At 45.3% G+C, this 19549-nt stretch overlaps 1 protein-coding gene across 1 annotated transcript in view; it reads left to right on the forward strand.

Moving 5' to 3' along the window:
• The window catches only part of LOC127584200 (G protein-coupled receptor kinase 5-like), a 165262-nt gene that overhangs the window by 108395 nt on the left and 37318 nt on the right, over positions 1-19549 (forward strand). The window contains exons 4-5 of the mRNA XM_052040798.1: positions 11814-11891; positions 16620-16720. Coding sequence (XP_051896758.1) covers positions 11814-11891; positions 16620-16720 — 179 coding nt within the window. The remainder of the gene's footprint in view (positions 1-11813; positions 11892-16619; positions 16721-19549) is intronic.

Below are 19549 nucleotides of genomic sequence, written 5' to 3' on the forward strand. Positions count from 1 at the left end.
CAGTACTCTGGTTCAGCAACAGACTGAGCACTGCTGCCTGAGAGACTGTTACCCTCCCAATTTAGGTTAGAAATAAAGCCTGTAGTATTAAAGGGACAGTGGCAGTGTGGGTATAAAACTAGCTGAGAGGCAGAAAGCAGAGGGTGCGTGAACAAACGTTTTTCACACTGATTCAGTGCCCCTTCCGGAGTTGGTATCAGGATCGCTGATCTTTTTTATATATTAGTGGCTTGTACTTGGGTACATAATCAATACTTTCAAAGTTTGCAGAAGTCATTAAAGCCAAAAGTGTAGCAGAAGTTGTTCTGGGTACTAACAGCATTCATGAGGCAAACTATTTCTCTTTCCACAGATGTACTCCTGATCTGTTAAGTATTTCTGGCTTTTTCTGTCTTTGTTTTAGATTTCCAACATCTGCAGGTTTTTTTTGATTTTCACAGGCAGATTGATGGTAGATGAATTTTAATCCAGTGAGGTGCAATTATATACATTTTGATAAGAATAAAAGTTGAAGGAAGATAACCTAAATGGTACAGTTAAAAGTAGGAGAAAAAAATGCTGGAAATACTTAGCAGTCCAGGCAGCATCTATGGAGAAAGAAACAGAGGTATAATTTTTGGTCAGTGATCTTTTATCAGAATTGTTTTGATGCAAATTCTTTGACCTGAATTATGCAGGTGCTGAAAATCTAAAATGTTTGCTTTTGGATTTTTAAAGTGGATGCAGGAACAGAGACCCAAGCGTGTGTGTGCACAGATATTTGAAGATAGCAAAAATAAATCATATGCAATTGTTGGACTTGGAAATGTAGAATACAAGGACAAGGAAGTAATGCTGAACTTTTATAGAACAGTAGTTGGACTTCATCTGAAGTAATGTGCCTAACTTTTAGCCTGGCACTTTAGGAAAGATATCAAGGCCCTGAGACAATGTAGGCAAGCTTTACTGGAATGGTCTCAGGGATGGTTTTGTAGATAGAGCAGAAATGTTCCTGTCGAGCAGGCGTGGTTTAAGGGAGATTCATAAAAACTTTCCAAATCACGAGTGTTTCTTTATTTTAAAGTGGATCTAGAAAAACTGTTTCCAGTAGCAACAGCGTTGGGAATCAGAAGGCATAAACTGAAGCACCTGAGGCAGCAGAAGCAAACTTTCTCCATCTGAGCACAAGTTACTGTGACCTGGAATGTGGTGCCTGAAAACAGGCTGAGAGGCAACATTCAGAAAGGGAATAGTAGAGGTAAAGGAATTAGGCTTTGGGGGAAATGCTGAGTGGGACTAACTGCCGCCAAATGGCCTCCTCCCCCTCAAGTTCTTTAACTTTTGGCTATTAACCCCTGTCCACTCAGCCAGATGGTAATTTGGTGGGTTTTTGTCCAAAGGTTCTCCTTTTGAATGACCTCTTGTGTTTAACTGGTCTGGACCTTTAGGCAGCGGAGAGTTGAGGAGCAGCTCTGTGCTCCAGACTGAGCATTTATGTGGGAGTGAGCCAGAGGCCTGATTTCTGAGGAATTCTGTAGTTTGTTATGGTTCAGAAAGAGGCCATTCATCCCAAATGGTTTGACAGTGCTGTTCGCTAACACAACTCCCACAGTCCCTCTACATCTGACATTTACACTGGGAGTTGGTGTAATTTACAGCAGTCAATTAATCTAGCAACCAGCACGCTTTTGGGATGTGGGAGGAAACCCAAAACCCGGACGTAACCCATGCAGTCACAGGGAGAACGTGCAAACTCCATACAGACAGCACCAGGAGTTCAGCAGGTCAGGGTCACACTGCCAGAAGAAACCATGTGGGATTGAGCAGGCATTTGTCCTGCAATGGGATTGGAGGTGCGTTCTGGAAGCAGCACTCCCAAAGTGAGGTGGTGATGTCCTTGGATTCATTGGAATGCAAGCGATATTTGCTGGAGGAAGCTGTGGAACTTCTCAAACCTCACTGAGTAAGATCGTAGCTGACCATCACCTCACCCACTTCCTGCCCAAATTTTGTATCTCATTGCACCCTCAATGTCCAAAACCTGTTTACTTCCACAATACTCCAAATCTTCATAACTCTCAGTGTCCAATCCACTTATCCTGTTCCCTGTTCCAGACTGCAGGAAGGATAACAGCCTCTCAACCTATGTGCTCAGAGTCCACTCAGCTGGTCTCCAGATGGGACATTGTCCCTCAGCATTCCAAAGTGGCTGCTTGGATGTGCGATGTTGCAACTCTTACATCGTGCTGCTATTTTTTATTCATTCATTTTCAGGCAGCAATGACAAGGCCGTAGTTTATTTCCCATTGGTATTGCTCCTTGAAGTAAGGCTTGCAAAAGTACCAGGAGACATGAGAGACTTCAAATGCTGGAATGTAGAGCAACACACAAAATGCTGGAGGTATTCAGCTGGTCAGGCAGCATCTAGGAAGGGAAATGGACAGTCAACGTTTCAGGTCGAGACCCTACAGCTGGACTCAAAGGAAGTCTAGATGAAGGGTCTTGTCCCGAAAAGTCGATTGTCCATTTCCCTCCATAGATGCTGCCTGACCCGCTGAGTTCCTCCAGCAGCTTGTTTTTTTTTTGTCCCAGACATTGGTTGCTCTGCAGACACTTGGAGACCACACAGGGTAAGGGCAGCAGATCTTCTTCCCTGGAGGACATGAACTTTCATGTTAATTTGGTGATACCCATTACTGATACCAGCTTTTCGTTGCAGAGTTAATTTACTTGAACTTAAAATCCCTATCTTGCCAGAATGGGATTTGAATTTCGTGTCTCCAGATTGATAGTCCAGGCCTCTAGGGGCGGAGAAAGTCCAGAAACTTGCCCACTCTGCTACCAGTAGGGCTGCTGCCTCCCAGCTCCACTGACCCAGGTTCAATCCCAACCCCTGGTGCTGCCTTTGTGGAGTTCGCATGTTCTTTCTGTGACTGCATAGGTTTTCTCCTGGTGTTCAGTTCCCTTCCACACCCCAAAAGCGTGTGGGTTGGTAGGTTAATTGAACATTGTAAATTGCCCCTGGTGCGTAGGTGAGTAGTAAAATCTAATAGAGAGTTGATGAGAATGTGGGGAGAATAACATGGGGTCAGGGTAGAATTAGTGTAAAAGTGGGTGTTTGATGGTGGGCCAAGGGCCTCTTTCCTTGCTGTCACTCTGTATATGATTCCGTGACCCTGGGAAGCATTGCACCTCAAGGAATTCCATTGTTCCTGGCACGGTGATGCAGTCTGTGGATTAATGAAGGAAGGTTGAGCCCTGAAACTAAAGGGATGTGACTGGCTCTCAAGACTCGCCTTCATCAGCCAGGGCATTGAGTATAGGAGTTGGGACATTATGTTGCAGCTGTGTAAGTCATTGGTGAGGCCGCACTTGGAGTACTGTGTACAGTTTTGGTCGCTCTATTATAAGAAAGACATGGTTAAACTGGAAAGAGTGCAAAAAAGATTTACGAGGATGTTGCCAGGACTAGAGGGCCTGAGTTATAGGGAGAGGTTGGCCAGGCTAGGTCTTTATTCCTTGGAACGTAGGAGAATGAGTGATGACCTTTTAGAAATGTTTTAAATTATGAGAGGCATTGATAAGGTGGACGGTAAGTCTTTTCCCCAGGGTAGGGGAGTCCAAAACTGGGGGGGGGATAGATTTGGGGTGAGAGGGGAAAGATTTCAAAGGAATCTGAGGGGCAACTTTTCACACAGAGGGTGGTGAGTATATGGAACGAGCTGCCAGAGGAAGTAGTTGAGGCAGGTACAACAGTATCATTTAAGAAGCACATGGAGGGGTGGGGCTTAGAGGGATATGGGCCAAATGCAGGAAATTGGGGACTAGCTGGTTGGGCACCATTGTCAGCATGGACTGGTTGGGCCGAAGGGCCTGTATCCATGCTGTACTGCTCTATGACTCTATGGCTTCAGTGAGCACCCCTTAGTGGTGGGGACAAATACCAGGACCAGTCCAGGCTGGGAGGGTTGGCTTTTTGACAGATATCATGGAACCACTGGCATGCTCCCCCTTGCACCCTCTAGCCCTGAAGGGCAGTCTGATCTTGCTGCTGTGGAGAAGGATGTAGGTCCCAGCTCAACTGCTTGCAAGCTACCCTGTTCCCCCTCGCATCAGGAAAAGCAACACAAAGAATCCAGGAAAAACGTTATGGGCCGAAGGGCCTGTTCCTGTTGAGTCCTCTGCTCTATTCCAACCATTCTAAAAATGGTTGGAATAGAGCAGAGAACAGAATGAAGGAAAAACCTCTGCTACATCCGGCACTTGGCCCTCGGTCGTTTCTCTGCATTGATCCATTTGGATGGGGCTGTGGTTGATCCGGTGGGAAGAGCCGGCTAATTGAATGTTCCAGCCTTGACACAGTATGTCCACAGGTGCAGTAAGAGGATTAAATATTTGATGAAAGAACTTAGACTGTGGTCACCCAGTGCAGAGATGGAACCACTGCTGGGCCTTGGAGTGGAGATGCTCGGAGGTTCGTGCTTTCCACCACCAGTATATAGTTCAGAGGAGGGGCCCTTGAGAGCTGTACAGTGATCTCTGCTGTTGGGGAGTTTCCAATCTAGACGTGGATTCATCAATTTCAAACCTTTGACAATGAAGGCTGGTTTTCAGTCTCCTGTTGAGTGAGGTCAAGCAGTAGGGCAAAGTACGACGGCAATAAATGCCAACAATGCCAGTGACGTGCACATCCTGTGAATGAGTAAATAGCTGACGGTGCTGGTTGTAAGTTGAAGCCAGAATCCAGTGATACAACTGCTTCATCCTGGTGCAGGAGTCTGGGTGGAGAGGGGGAGGTGTGGTTCAGTACAAGGGTGTGAGAGGGAATCTTAGTGTGCCGTGAGCTGGTTTGAGGGGTCTCCTCACAGCCGTGTTGTGGGGCAAGGAAGCATCAAAGGAAGAACACCCTGCAAATCATCTTCTGCTCAAGCCCAAGGCCACTGTTGCGAAGCTCAGCTTTGACCAGTCTCTGGGATATGAATGCAGGAGGCATGATAATTAAGTTTGCACAAAAGAATTGGTAGTATTGTTGACAGTGGAGAGGATGATATTAAACAAAACAGAATACGCTGAAACAATTTGAGCAGTATTTGTGAAAAGAGAAACCAGTCAACATTTCTCGTCAGGGACCTTTCCTCAGAACTGGGGCTTCAGGTTCATATTCTGTTTGTTTCAGATTCCAGCATCTGCAGATTTATTTGTTTTCCCCTACAGGATGGTTATGATCAGTTGGTAAGATGGGCAGAGCAATGGCAGATGGAATTTAACGCTGATAAGTGTGAGGTGGTGTACTTTGGGACAACTAATGAAAAGTAGTGTCCTAGTGTGTACTGAGGAATAGAGCGACCTTGGTGTACCAGTCTGAGGATCCCTGAAGGTGGCAGTACAGGTAGATAATGTGGTGAAACAGGCACACAGGATAGTTGTCTTCATTATCCGAGGGCATAGAACAGAAGAACAGAGTGGCTATAGTGCAACTTTATAAAACATTGGTTAGGTCACAGCTGGAGAACCGTCAATGGTTCTGCTTGCCACTATAGGAAGGATGTGATTGCACTGGAGAAGGTACAGAGGAGATTCACCAGAATGGCGTACTTCAGTTAAAAGGAGAGATTGGATAGATGGGGGTTGTTTTCCTTGGAGTAGGGGAGGCTGAGGGGAACAAAGTAATGAAGGCTACAGATTAAGCAACTTTTTTCCCCAAAGGAGAGGTATCTAAAAACTAAAGGAGAGGCCAATTTACATAGTCAATGTAAATTGTGAGGTGATCTGTCCTGTAGGAATTCAATTGAAAACCCCTTCCCCTTGAAACTCCTTGTAGTTGGAATGGTTTGAGAAACTCCACCTGTCACTTGGATACTAGAACTGATGTTAGAAGTAAAGCAATGTATAGTAACTCAGTGCAAGTCACTAGTCCTGTGTTGGATGTTAATCTTGGACAGAGGAAGCCCACTCGGCTGATTCAGAATGCTTGGGTTTGATCCACCGCCAGCTCACCAGACTGTGGAATGCTGAGGGGGTGCTGCACTGTCAGAGGATGAGACACTTAATCAAGGCTCTATCTCTCTTAAAAGCATTGGTACTGTTGGAAGAAGCAGAGGAGGTCCCTTGGTTACTGCTTTTTACCCCACATCCACCACCCCCAGCACACATTTGCTACTTGTTACCATCCTGATGCTCGTGGGACTTCACCTTGATTCCAGTCAAGGTAATTAATGAGCTGCAAAGCACTTTGAGAAGTCTCGTCTTAACTGCTATTTCCCATTATTTATACATTGAGTAGTTCACTACTGCGTTCCGTGTTCTCTACCGCAGATCAGTACTCCCTGTCGTTCCTAGTCTGTGCCAAAGTCCATTATCTATTTCTAGAAAACAGCTGATTTACTTTGTGGCTTTTAGAGTTGGCTCAGTCCCCACTAAGAGGCTCAAGTTTTGCATTCTCTGTCAACCTGAAAATCCATTTTAAAGGGGCCATGGTGCTCAGTACTGTGGGAGAGATTCTCACACAGGGCAGGCACCTGAGATACTGAGTCATCTTCGCCCCAAGTTGTCTCCTGAATTCGGGAGTTTCTTTTATGTGTTTCATAAATAAACTTCATTCATGATAAAATATATACAAAAAAAAGAAACAGTGCAAAAACGCTCTCATTCATAGTTATCACATTCAGTCATGTTAACTTATGCATTTAAAACCATAGCACCATTGCCACTTGTGTTACAGGGGTAATACACCATTCCCCACCCGATTCTGCCCCTCCATGTCCTGTAGCGGAAGGAGCCTGGACTGTGGTCCTTCCCCACAGACCCTTTGCATTGGTTGCACCGAACTTCAGTGTGTCCCTCAGCACGTAATCCTGCAGCCTGGAACCTGCTGAAGAGGATGTTGACTTGTGGATCCTGTGTAATTAGGATCTGTCTGCACCTCCTCCACAACAGCACTACCTCTGAGCAGCCCGTAGATATAAGGTGAGAGGGGAAAGATTTAAAAAGGACGTGAGGGGCAACTTCTTCATGCAGAGGGTGGTGGGTATATGGAACAAGGTGCCAGAGGAAGTGGTTGAGGCGGGTACAATAACAACATCTGAAGGACACTTGGACAGATACACGGATAGGAAAAGTTTAGAGGGATATGGGCCAAATGCACACCAATGGAACTAGCTTAGATGGGAATCTTGGTCGGCATGGACTAGTTGGGCTGAAGGGCCTGTTTGCGTGCCGTACGACTCTGTGACTCTTTGATTCTAAATGCTGGCAAATGAGACTAGCTTAGAATGGGCATCATGGTCGGCATGGACCAGTTGGGCCAAAGGGCCTGTTTCTGTGCCGTATTGCTGTATTACTCTACTCCAAGGTAGGCTTCTAAGAGGAAAATCCTGATGCTGATCAGAAGATGCTGAACAGAGGGATCTTGGTGTCCACATCCATAGATCCCTAAAGGTTGCCACGCAGGTCGATAGGGTTGTTAAGAAGGCGTATGGAGTGTTGGCCTTCATTAGTCAGAGTATTGAGTTCAAGGGCAGTGAGGTGATATTGCAACTCTATAGAACTCTGGTTAGACCGCACTTGGAGTATTGTGTTCAGTTCTGGTCACCTCATTATAGGGAGGATGTGGAAGCATTAGAGAGGATGCAGAGGAGATTTACCAGAATGTGCCTGGATTGGAGAGCATGTCTTATGAGGATAGGATGAGTGAGCTAGGGCTTTTCTCTTTGGAGAGAAGGAGGATGAGAGGTGACTTGATAGAGGTGCACAAGATGATAAGAGGCATAGATCGAGTGGACTGTCAGAGACTTTTTCCCAGTGCAACAATGGCTAACACGAGGGGACATAATTTTAAGGTGTTTGGAGGAAGGTATAAGAGGGATGTCAGGGGTAAGTTTTTTACACAGAGAGTGGTGGGTCCGTGGAACGCACTGCCGGCAGAGGTTGTGGGGGCAGATACATTAGGGACATTTAAGAGACTCTTAGATAGACACGTGAATGATAGAGAAATAGGAGGCTATGTGGGAGGGAAGGGTTAGATAGATCTTAGAGCAGGATAAAATGTCGGCACAACATTGTGGGCGAAAGGGCCTGTGCTGTGCTGTAGTGTTTTATGTTCTATGTAAGATCGCAGAGTAAAGCAGAGGCAGGAACAGCACTGGAAGGGGAGGGGTGATGCCTCCTCACTGATGCACCTGTGCTGCAGCTTCTGCATTATTACATGCAACAGCTGAAGGTTTCCTCAGACCATGCACACTACGGGTTCTGTGGAACCTGCACTACCAGCCGCTGGCTGGGAGATGTGTGTCACTCAATGAAATGGACATACCTCCCTGCTGAGTTCGTATCTGGCAGGCAGTCAGTGTGAGTCAAAAACCTGCAGATGCTGGAGGTCTGTAACTAAAGTACAAAATGTTGGAAATACTCAGCAAGTCAGGCAGCGTCTGTGGAGGGAGAGATGGGGCCGTTGTTTCAGGTTGACAACTTCTGAATTGGGAAGAATCAGAAACGAATTAAGTGTAAAGTTGCAGACAACAAGGGGAGCAGTGGAGAGGACTAAAAGGAAGGTCTGTGCCAGGATGGAGACCGAGGGGGGAATGTAGTGACACAAGGGGTGGTGGCGCCGGATGGGGAAGACTGGTGAAAAGTGCGTGTAGGGAGAGGTGTGAAATCTGACGTTTTGCAGAAGAGGAGAGAGGAGCCCTGACTGCGGGAAATGTGAGGCTCAAGACCAGAATGGATGATTATCTGAAGTTGTTGATAACATTCAATGTGTCCCCTGGTTATTGCTGGAAGCAGCATCTCACACTGGCGCACAACCTACTGGCCTTGACTTGGTGAGAGGGGTTCCGGTGAATCTCTCCAAGAACACTTGTATACACACTGATTAATCACCACACTTGGAACAAAAGCAAGGCTGGCAATCTCCTCCATGCCTTCCCATGAAGAGTCAGATGTCAGGAGATACAGTGTCCACCACCAAAGCTGGGATATGGAGAGGGGCTTCCCTCTGCGAGATCCTGTCACTGCTTCCCGGTGTAGGAGCCATTTGTTGCTCAGCAGTTGGCTCCTCAGTTTGCCTCGGGCTGTACTGTAATACGATACAGACCGACTTGTGTGACACACCTCTGCTGAGCCAAATTTTTGTTCCGGTGTTTCCTGTTTTGCTGTCATTGAAGTGCTAACCTTGAAGTTCCTCCAGGAACCTCTTCCCTTTTCAATGGTTGGTGCTGGCTGCTGCAGTAGAGATTTCTATATTTCCTTCATATTCTGACTTTATCTGATGATATAGATAAGATATATTTATTTATTAGTCACATGTACGTCGAAACACACAGTGAAATGCGTCTTTTTTTATTTTGCGTTACTGAGAATGTTCTGGGGGCAGCCCGCAAGTGTCGCCAGTCTTCCAGCACCAATATTGCATGCCAACAGCTCCTACTTTGTAGGTCTTTGGAATGTGGGAGGAAACCAGAGTACTCAGAGGAAACCCACGCAGACACATGGGGAGAGCATCCAAACTCCTTACAGACAGCGGCAGGAATTGAACCCGGGTCGCTGGCGCTGTAATAGTGTTACAACTAACCGCTACACCATTTGGCCCATTGAGTCATTGCTGGAGAAATCCATTGCTCCTTACTTCCCTGCAACCCATTTTCTCTCACAGGTCCATCAACTATTTCCCCCCCAACTCCCCCTCCCCAAATCAACTGCTACTTGCCTCCAGTCGGGGTAATTTACAGCAGCCCATTAAACTAATGAGCACATGTCTGGGATGTGGGAGGAGACTGGAGCACCCGGGAGAATATGCAAACTCCACACCAAGGTCAGGCTGGAATCTGGGTCACTGGAGCTGTGTGGCGGTGGCACTAAATACTTGCACGGCTGTTACCGAAAGCAAAGCTTGAAGTGTGGGTTTGCCGAATGGTTGAGATGTAGTTGGCCAGGGGAGCCAATTGGAGGTGCCGAGCCTGCCCTTCCTGAGGAGAAGCAACATTGACTCACTCCAGTGTAATGTGGCACTGGTCAGGCTTGGACTTCCCAAGTAAGCAGCAGAAAATACACTACTGACCCCAAGACTGTAAAAGATGACACCTTAAGACAGCACCCTCTCAATTCGATAAGGTACCACATCAAAGATTATTGCAGAAAATAAAAGTTGGCAGTGTCGTAGGTAACAGACTGGTGTCGATAAAAGCTCAACTGGCTAACAGGAAACAGAGCAGGTCTTTTTTGTGCTGGTTGCTAAGATGTAACGAGTGGTGTACCGCAGGTGTCAGTGCTGGGGCCTCAACGTATTATAACATCACATAAGTGACTTGGATGACGGTGTGGTTGCTAAATTTGCGGACGATACAAAGATATGTTGGAAAGTAAGTTGTGAAGACATCCTAAGAGGACACCCCATGTGACACCCCGTTTAAGAAGGGAGAGAAGCAAAAGACAGGTTAGCCTGACCTCAGTGGTTGGTAAGATTTTAGAGTCCAATATTATGGATGAAATTTCAGAGTACTTGGAAGCACCTGATAACATAGGGCGAAGTCAGCATGGTTTCATCAAGGGGAGATCTTGCCAGACTAATCTTTTAGAATTCTTTGAGGACATAACAAGCAGGTTAGACAAATGAGAGTCGTTGGACGTTATTTACTTGGATTTTCGGAAGGACTTTGACAAGGTACCACACGCAATGCTGCTAAACAAGACTAGAGCCCATGATGTAAGAGGCAAGGTACTAGCAAGGATAGAAGATTGGCTGACTGGCAGAAGTCAGAGAGTGGAGATAAAGGGGTCCTTTTCAGGATGGCTGCCGGTGACTAGTGGAGTTCCACAGGGGTCAGTGTTGGGACCACAACTTTTCACTTTATATATTAATGATCTGGAAGAAGGAACTGATGGCATTGTGGCCAAGTTTGCAGACGATGCAGAGATAGGTGGAGGGGCAGGTAGTGTTGCGGAGGCAGGGAGTCTGCACCAGGACTTGGACGGATTGGGAGAGTGGGCAAAGAAGTGGCAGATGGAATACAGCGCAGGGAAGTGTCGGGTTATGCACGTTTATAGGAAGAATAAAGGTGTAGAATATTTTCTAAATGGGGAGAGAATTCAGAAATTGGAGGTGCAAAGGGACTTGGGAGGCCTAGTTCAGGATTCCCTCAAGATTACCTTGCAGGTTGAGTCGGTAGTAAAGAAGGCAAATACAATGTTAGCATTTATTTTGAGAGGACTAGAATATAAAAGCAAAGATCTACTGCTGAGGCTTTATAAGGCATTGGTCAGACCACATTTGGAATATTGTGAGTAATTTTGGGCCCCGTATCTAAGGAAAGATGTACTGGTGTTGGAGAGGGTCCAGAGGAGGTTCACAAGAATGATCCTGGGAATGAAAAGATTCACGTATGAGGAGTGTTTGACGTCTCTGGGCCTGTACTTGATGGAGTTCAGAAGGATGTGAGGGTTGGAATCTAATTAAACCTTCCAGATACTGAAAGGCCTGGATAGAGTGGACATGGGGAGGATGTCTGCATTGGGAGGAGAGACTAGGATCTAGGGCACAGCCTCAGAATAAAGGGACATCCCTTTAAAACTGAGATGAAGAAGAATTTCTTCATCCAGAGGGTGGTGAATCTGTGGAATTCACTTCCACAGAGGGCTGTGGAGGCCAAATCATTGTATTTAAGGCAGAGATTGATAGGTTCTTGATTGGTAAGGGGGTTAAGGGTTACAGGGAGAAGGCAGGAGAACGGGGTTGAAAAAAATAATCAGCCATGATTGAAGGGTTGAATGGGGATGACATGAGAACTGTCAAAGCTCAAAATATAACTGCTCAACACCAGTTTCTGTTTGTTCTCCTCCAGGCAGATTATGAAGTGACACCAGATGAGAAGAGGAAGGAAAAGGCTGAAGAGGTCATTCGGAGATTTCTTACTGAGGAGGTATGCACTGTATGGAAGGTATTTCCACCAGAGCCTGATTCATTCACGTGTTCCACACAGAAATCTCAACGAGTTTGAGTTTCCCAATATAACTCTTTGTTTCTCTCCTCCTCAAGTCTCCTGATATCTGGGCCTGGTTGAATTTGATTGTAAAACAAAATAATGCAAATGATTTTTCAGTAGGAAATGCCCCTCCCTCACTGCCATCTAAGTAGCTAAGAAGCAATAAGGTCTGTGCTGTTATTGTATATTGGGATAATTGAAGGTTGCCATTTCTTTATGGTGCTGTCTAGAACTACCCCACCCCTATTTGCCAAAGGTTTTTACCAGTGATAAGTGAAATGCTGTCAAAGTGTTTGCTGCTGTTTTGTTGGGCTGCTGTATCGAGGGACTGCCGTGGAGGGGGTTGAAACAATGGACCATCTTTCCTTGGCCATAATTAGACTTAAATCTGGCAGGTTGCTGGATATGAATCACCACATTGAGTAGCCATCAAAAAAAGTGGGTTATGGTTCTGGGCCAGTGAAAGGACTGGCTATTAAATCCATACCAAACTGTTTCTCTTCTCAGTCTTGCATTTGGAGCAGACGATTTTAAACCTTCTTCAACATATAGGTGTTGTGCACTGAAAGCCAGGGGTTTATTTCATGGGCTGTTTGCTTTCAAGGAGGGATCCTGATCAATGGTTAATGATGACAATGTGATTGAAATGTGAACTTGCACAAGTACCACATAACGGGTAAATTAAAAACCATGGGATTAAAATGGTGTCCGAATAGGAGAGTATTGGGGCCATGGCTGCTTGCTGCATGTTAATGATGGGGGCTTGGGAAGACATGGTATCATCTCAGAGCTTGCAGGTTATGTGTGACTTAGAAATGTGACTCTAAATGCCTCTTAAATGTGGTGATTTTATGTGATTCCACCACCTCTTCTGGCAACATGTTCCAGACATCAGCCACTCTCTGTGTAAGAAAAACTTTTCCCTCAGGTCCCCTTTAAAACTCCTACATCTCACCTTAAAACTATACTCCCTTGTCTTTGATACTGCTGCCATGGGGAAGAAAAGGTTTTGATGATCTACCCTGTCAATGCCTCTCATAATCTTATTTACCTCAATCATGTCACTGTTCAGCCTCCTTTCCTCCAAGGAAAACAAACCCACCTTATCCAATCTCTCCCCATACCCAACATCCTCCAATCCAGGCAACATCCTGGTGAATCTCCTCTGCACTCTCTCTAGTGCAACCACATCTTTCCTTCTGGTGACCACACTGCACACGATACTTCAGGTGCAGCCTAAACAGTGCTTTATAAAGTTGCAACATAATGTCCTAGCTCTTGTATTCTATGCCCTGAACTATGAAGGCAAGCATACCATATACCTTCTTCACCACCCCATCAACTTGTGTTGCCACTTTCAGGCTACTATGGAATTGGATCCCAAAGTTAATCAATGTTCCTTAGTGCTGTATATGTCCTACTCCCTGTCCTTGAAGTTTCTTTTCTTCCTCCCTCCAAACCATCCGAAACTCCCTGATGTGTTGACTTACGTTCAAAGGCTGGGTCAACAAATAGTAATGCTGAAGGAAATGAGAACCAGTGACATTTTCCTTCCTGAGTGGTGGTGAATTTCTCATCCTGAGATATTAAATACTGTTGGCTCGTATTAACTGATTTCCTCCTGGTCGTTAAAGTGACATCGTTCTCAGAGAAGGACAGGGCTGAGTTGGAGTCAGACCTCGACCCACCCAACAAGGTTAATGAGTGGCATTCCACCACATTGTAGAGTTTATTCAATCAACAGCACAGTCTAGCTGCCTGCTCTGCTGTCTGCCTGCTCCTGCCCCACTGAACTCGTGTCCGATCACCTCCGGAGATCTCCTCTCTACAGCCTCCAACCTCATAGCTCCACTACCCCGCACTGCCCGTTTCTACCTCCTACCAAAGATCCACAAACCCAACTGCCCCAGTAGGCCCATTGTTTCTGGCTGCTGCTGCCCCACTGAACTTGTGTCTTAGCCTGACCTGCTGAGTTCCTCCAGCATCTTGTGTGTGTTGCTGGCTGTAAATATTGATTTGTTCCTACCACCTCTCACTGAGTGCTATGGGTGTGGCTATTTATAAAGTCCTAGAACAATACAGCACAGATACAGGCCCTTCGGCCTAACCAGTCCATACCTACCACGTTGTCCACCCAGCTAGTCCAATTTCCTGCGTTTGGCCCATATACCTCCAAGCCCCGCCCCTCCATACTTAATTTAAGAGAAAAGCAAAATTGGATTCTAGAAATCCAAAGTAAAAACAGGAAGAGAAGAGCAGGCAGCATCTATAGAAAGAGTGAACTTCTTAGTTGCCTGACATTTCATCAGAATGTATAAGGAATACTTTGTCTATCTGCTGGCTGACTTCTTGAGAGAAACTACTTTCACTGGTTGGGGAGTCTAGAGAGGCAGAGACCAAACACTAGACCTTGACAACATTCAGGCACAAGCTGCTAAGGCAATGACCATCTCCAGTAAGACGGATCGAACCACCCACCCTTGACATTCCATGGCATTAGCATTGCCAAGTCCCCCAGTGTGACTATTCTTCAGAAACACGTCTGAACCAGCTACTGGAGCAGGTCAGAGGCTTGGTATCCCACGGTGAGTGATCACCCCCTTACACTTCAACTTTTCCATCATCTACTAGGCATGTCATGTGTAATGGAATATTCTCCACTTGCCTGGATGACCTCACTTTCAACAACTCAGCTCAACTCATTTGATTGGCATCCCATCAACCACCCCAATTCATTCACCCCACCACCAGTGCATTGTGGCTGCAGTATGTGCCACCTGCAATTTCACTGGAGTTACTTGCCCAGGATATACCGATAGCACTTCTCAAACCGCTACCAGAAACACCACTCCCAGCTGCACACCATCCGGTTTGGAACTATATCACTGGAGCTTCCTCGTCACTGGGTCTAAATCCTGGAGCTCCCTGCCCAACACCACTGTAAAAATACCCTCAACAAAAAGGCTGCAACAGTTCAAGACCGCTGCTCACCAGTACCAAAGGGCATTTAGGGATGGGCAAAAATCCAAAAAGTGAATGAATACAAAAGTAACTGAAGTCAAGCTTTCAGGAGAGGTTTAGATATATCTCTAAACTTAAGGAGTTTAGAACTCACTTCTGAATTCTTGATCTACCAATCTACCTCATTGTGGCCCTTGCACTTTATTTGCCTACCTGCACTACACTTTTTCTGTCACTGTAACACTTTATTCTGCATTCTCTTTTCCTTTGTACCTTCTTGATGTGCTTAAGTATGGAATGATCTGTCTGGATAGCCAGCAATCAAAAGCTTTTCACTGTATTTCAGTAGATGTGACAATAATAAACCAATAAAATGACAATTCATACTGGGCACTTGCTAATCTTAAAATCAAGTTTGATGGATTTGTATTAATCAAAGGCTCCTGAATGGAGTGAGATCTCAGATCAGTGGCTGGAGAAGCCCACTCCTGTTCCTGTGTTGAGTGTTTTTCCATTTTTTTTACGTTTAACTTGGGGAGGAGAAACTTGCTTGTTTTAGATTACTTCTCGAAGAGCCCCGGTCTTGATTTTTAGATTGTAAGCTATGGGTCTCTCTGTGGCTGGCATTGCCACCCTTTGGCAGTCGGTGGTGAATGGGATAGATATTCAGAACTTACCTACCTCGGAGATTGTTTCCAGCTGGATCATCTCCCACCTGTACTCCCTGCCCGCCTGCAAAGTTCAGACACTTCCCAAAACGAGGACCTTGTCAACTGTGATAGAGCCATAGAACCATACAGCATAGAAACAGGCCTCTTGACCCATTATGTCAATACTAACCATCAAGTAACTATTTATTACAAATTCCATTTACCAGCCTACTAGCATTGGCAATTCAAGTGCTCATCCAGATGCTTCTTATCTGTTCTGAGAGTACCTGCCTCCACCACCACTTCACGCAGTGCACCCCAGATTTGAATTACCCTCTGGGTGAAAATATTCTTCCTCGGATCCCCTTTATACCTCTTACTCCTCAACTCAAATCTATGCCCTCTGGTCTTAGACACCTCTGCCATAGGGAAAAGTTTCTCACCATCTACCCTATCTATACCTCGCATGAATTTTGTGCGACAGTATGGTGGTGCAGATGCCAGGCCCCTTAATGACTTTAGATAAACCAAGGCCGTTTCTACCCACTCAGATGGATGTAAGATATCCCATTTCATTCTCTGGATGATCTTTCCTTATCATAGTCTATTCTTTCCAAAATCAACATCACCACAACAGATTTTCCAGATATTTATCTTGTTGCTGCTTCTGGGAACTTGCTGTGTGTTGGCTGCTTGTGGTGGTATATAAAGACCATTAACTTGAAGCACTTTGGTATATCCTAAGGTCATGAGCGGTGTTGTACAAACATTGATATCACTGGATAGGAAAAATTAAACTGGGTAATTGTTTAACGTGCTGGGGAGTTTCTCTCCTCTTGTTTGCCAGTTGCTGAAGTGCAGGAGGTGGAGAATTCTGTCCCTGAATCCAAACCCGCATTGCCCACCTCCAGTGACTGTGGCTGGCGGATTTACAAAGGAATAATGTTGGGGAGTTTTACTTGGTCTAGCTGACCTGTGTGTTTTTGGCTATCTTGGTTTGTGTTGATTCAGTTGATTCTACTCTTAAACCACTTTCCTTTTTCACTTTTCCCAGTCTCCGGAATACATGCCTGAAATTAGCAAGTCCCACATCAAGCAGTGCATCAAAAACTTCGAAAAGGGCCCGTGCAAAGAGATCTTCAGCGAATGCTTAAAGTAAGTACTTTCTAGAGCATATACTCTTATCAACATCTGTAATGGAGTAGGCTTCACAGAAAGGCAGTAATTTATAATAGATCATCTACCAGTGTTTAAATGCCTCAAAACATTGTTCCCCTGGACCTTAGCATTTTGAGTATTCATTCTTAGTTGACATCTATTTATTTCACACTTCGCAATACTGTATTTTTGTATCATAAGTACATGCTCAAATTACCACTAAAACACAGAGCACTGGTCAGTCTGGAACGTTAATTCATTGAGAGAGAATCATATAGTATGAAACCAGGCCCTTCAGCCCACTGAGTCTGGACTGACCATCAAGGACCCACTTACATTAATCCCGTTTCATTCTCCCCATGTTCACAACAGCTCTCCCCAGGTTCTGCCACCCACCTCCACACGAGGGGCAATTTACGGCGGCCATTTAACCCACCAACCCTGGCAGAGGAAATCCATGCGGTAACAGGGAGAACAGGCAAACTCCACATAGACAGTGCCGGAAGTTGGGACTGAACCTGGGTCAGTGGAGTTGTGAGCCAGCAGCCCTGTGCAACCCTTGTGTGTCAGGCCAAGATAAGAAATCTGTCCGCCGTAACACAGTTATTCAGATTATGGATTCAAGGCTCACTCCAGGCTCTTGAGCATATAATCCAGGCTGATGCTCCACTGCAGCCCAGAGAGACCTCTGTGCTGTTCAAGATGCGATCTTTTGAACAAGATAATAAATCAAGCCCCTGGCTGCCTTTTCCAGTGTGTATTTAAGATTTCATGACAAAACTTTAAAGGAGAGCTGGAGAATTTCCAATTCCATTGTTAAGAAACGTTCTCTGCCACGATCCCTGAAGTGTCTAAATGCAACACATGGTTTAGTACCAAACAGATTTGGATTCAAGTTCAAGTTTATTGTCATGGGCATACATAACAGTATAAATGCCATGAAAATTAGCTTTTTGCAGCAGCAGCACAGTACGTTACAAACTTAAGTTAACATAGGCTTAAATTAATATAAATTACACATAACTTACATGCCAAAATAAACATAACGACACTAGTACAAGTTGAGAGAGAGAGAGAGAGATGTATGGTCCAAGGTAGTGTTAGGGTTTTTCAGGTCGGTTGGAGAACCTGATGGCAACTCCCACACCCAGAGGTCTTTGGCCATTGGAGTAAAAGGACTTTTCTCCTCCAGGTTTGAGCTGGATTCAAAAGGCATACCAGTGAGGTGAAGGAACTCATTCTAATGTGCATTGTGAGCTCATTCTGCACTGTATATGGGAAAGATGCACTGTGAACTGTCTGTTTCATTGCTCAGGAACACAATTTCCTTATAGTCCTAATTTATCGCCAGACTTTCTTAAGGGAGATCTCCTATGAAGCACTTTGTCTAATTACTTATTTCTCACACCAGACTGGTGCTGTGTGTGTGCCTCTGTGTGTGTCTACACACAAACATGTATGCGAGTGTAGGTCTGCGTGAGTGGATGTATTTGCATACGTATGTGCGTGTTTGTGTTTGTGTGTGCGCGCGTGTTGTTTTGTTTTTGCCGAGGGACATTGGACAGGGCATAAGCACAAATATTATAACACCTATTCAATGCAGCCCGATTTTGCTTTGTGGTGTTCACAGAAACCAGAATCAGAGATCCTCAGCCAAGTGAGTGCCCCAATTCCACTGAGTTCTGAAAGATTTCCATTTTTTGTGCACTTATAGTTTTAACAGACAGCATCAGTGGTCCTGCTTTTATATGGAGCCTGAAACTGTCTCTCCATATCCCAAGACCTCACACTTGGTGAACTACTTGTGAAGTGCATTCACTGATCTTTGTTTTGAACTTGTTAACTGGTTCGTGTGCATAAAGCCTCACAAGGTGACTGAAAATCTCAGTCAGGGATGGACTTTGGACAAGATTCCAGCACAACCCACTCCCTTCTTTTAAAAAAAAGAGTTGTAATGTTATGGCCATCTGGGCAGATGGTCGAGAACCACTGTTTAACATCTCATCTGAAAAATAGCACTGGTGACAATTGCCACCTTACTGATGTCTCAGCTGAGAGTATACACTGATGTGACATGCAGTGGGGTTGGATGAGTGATCTGGCTGCGGTGAGAGGAAAATGTTACACCATACTTGCAAGGACAGTGAGATGATGAACATTAAATGCCAGTCTTGCCAACAGCACCCAATCCCATGAGAGAAAAAAGACTCCAATTGTATGAAAAATATTTGGTGATTTACCTTTCTAATCGAGACTTGAGGGATCTGGATAGACTGGACATGAAGAGAATGTTCCCAGTGGTGGGAGAGTCTAGGACCAGAGGGCACAGCCTCAGAATAGAAGGGCGTCCCTTTAGAACAGAGATGAGGAGGAATTTCTTTAGCCAGAGGGTGGCGAATCTGTGGAATTCATTGCCACAGATGGCTGTGGAGGCCAAGTCATTGGGTATATTTAAAGTGGAGGTTGATAGGTTCTTGATTAGTGAGGGTGTCAAAGGTTACGGGGAGAAGGCAGGAAAATGGGGTTGAGAGGGAAAAATAAATCAGCCATGATCAAATGGTGGAGCAGACTCAATGGGCCGAATGGCCTCATCCGTTCCTGTATCTTATGGTTTTCCAATCTCTTTTGTCGTTGTTTTCTGGTTGTCGGCCTTGGCACGTTCAATTGCTTGAATCACAGCCAGATCAAGGAAAGTGGGCAAAATTGGATCCAGTAGTTATACTGCAGGAGATTGTTCAGTGAAAAACACAAGAATAGAACTTAATTTGCTTTGAGCATGAGATCTTGGCTTTGCTGCTCACCGAGCAGTGACAGACCCTGTACGTC

This window comes from Pristis pectinata, chromosome 29, assembly GCF_009764475.1.
Source record: "Pristis pectinata isolate sPriPec2 chromosome 29, sPriPec2.1.pri, whole genome shotgun sequence".
In the NCBI taxonomy this organism is placed as follows: domain Eukaryota; kingdom Metazoa; phylum Chordata; class Chondrichthyes; order Rhinopristiformes; family Pristidae; genus Pristis; species Pristis pectinata.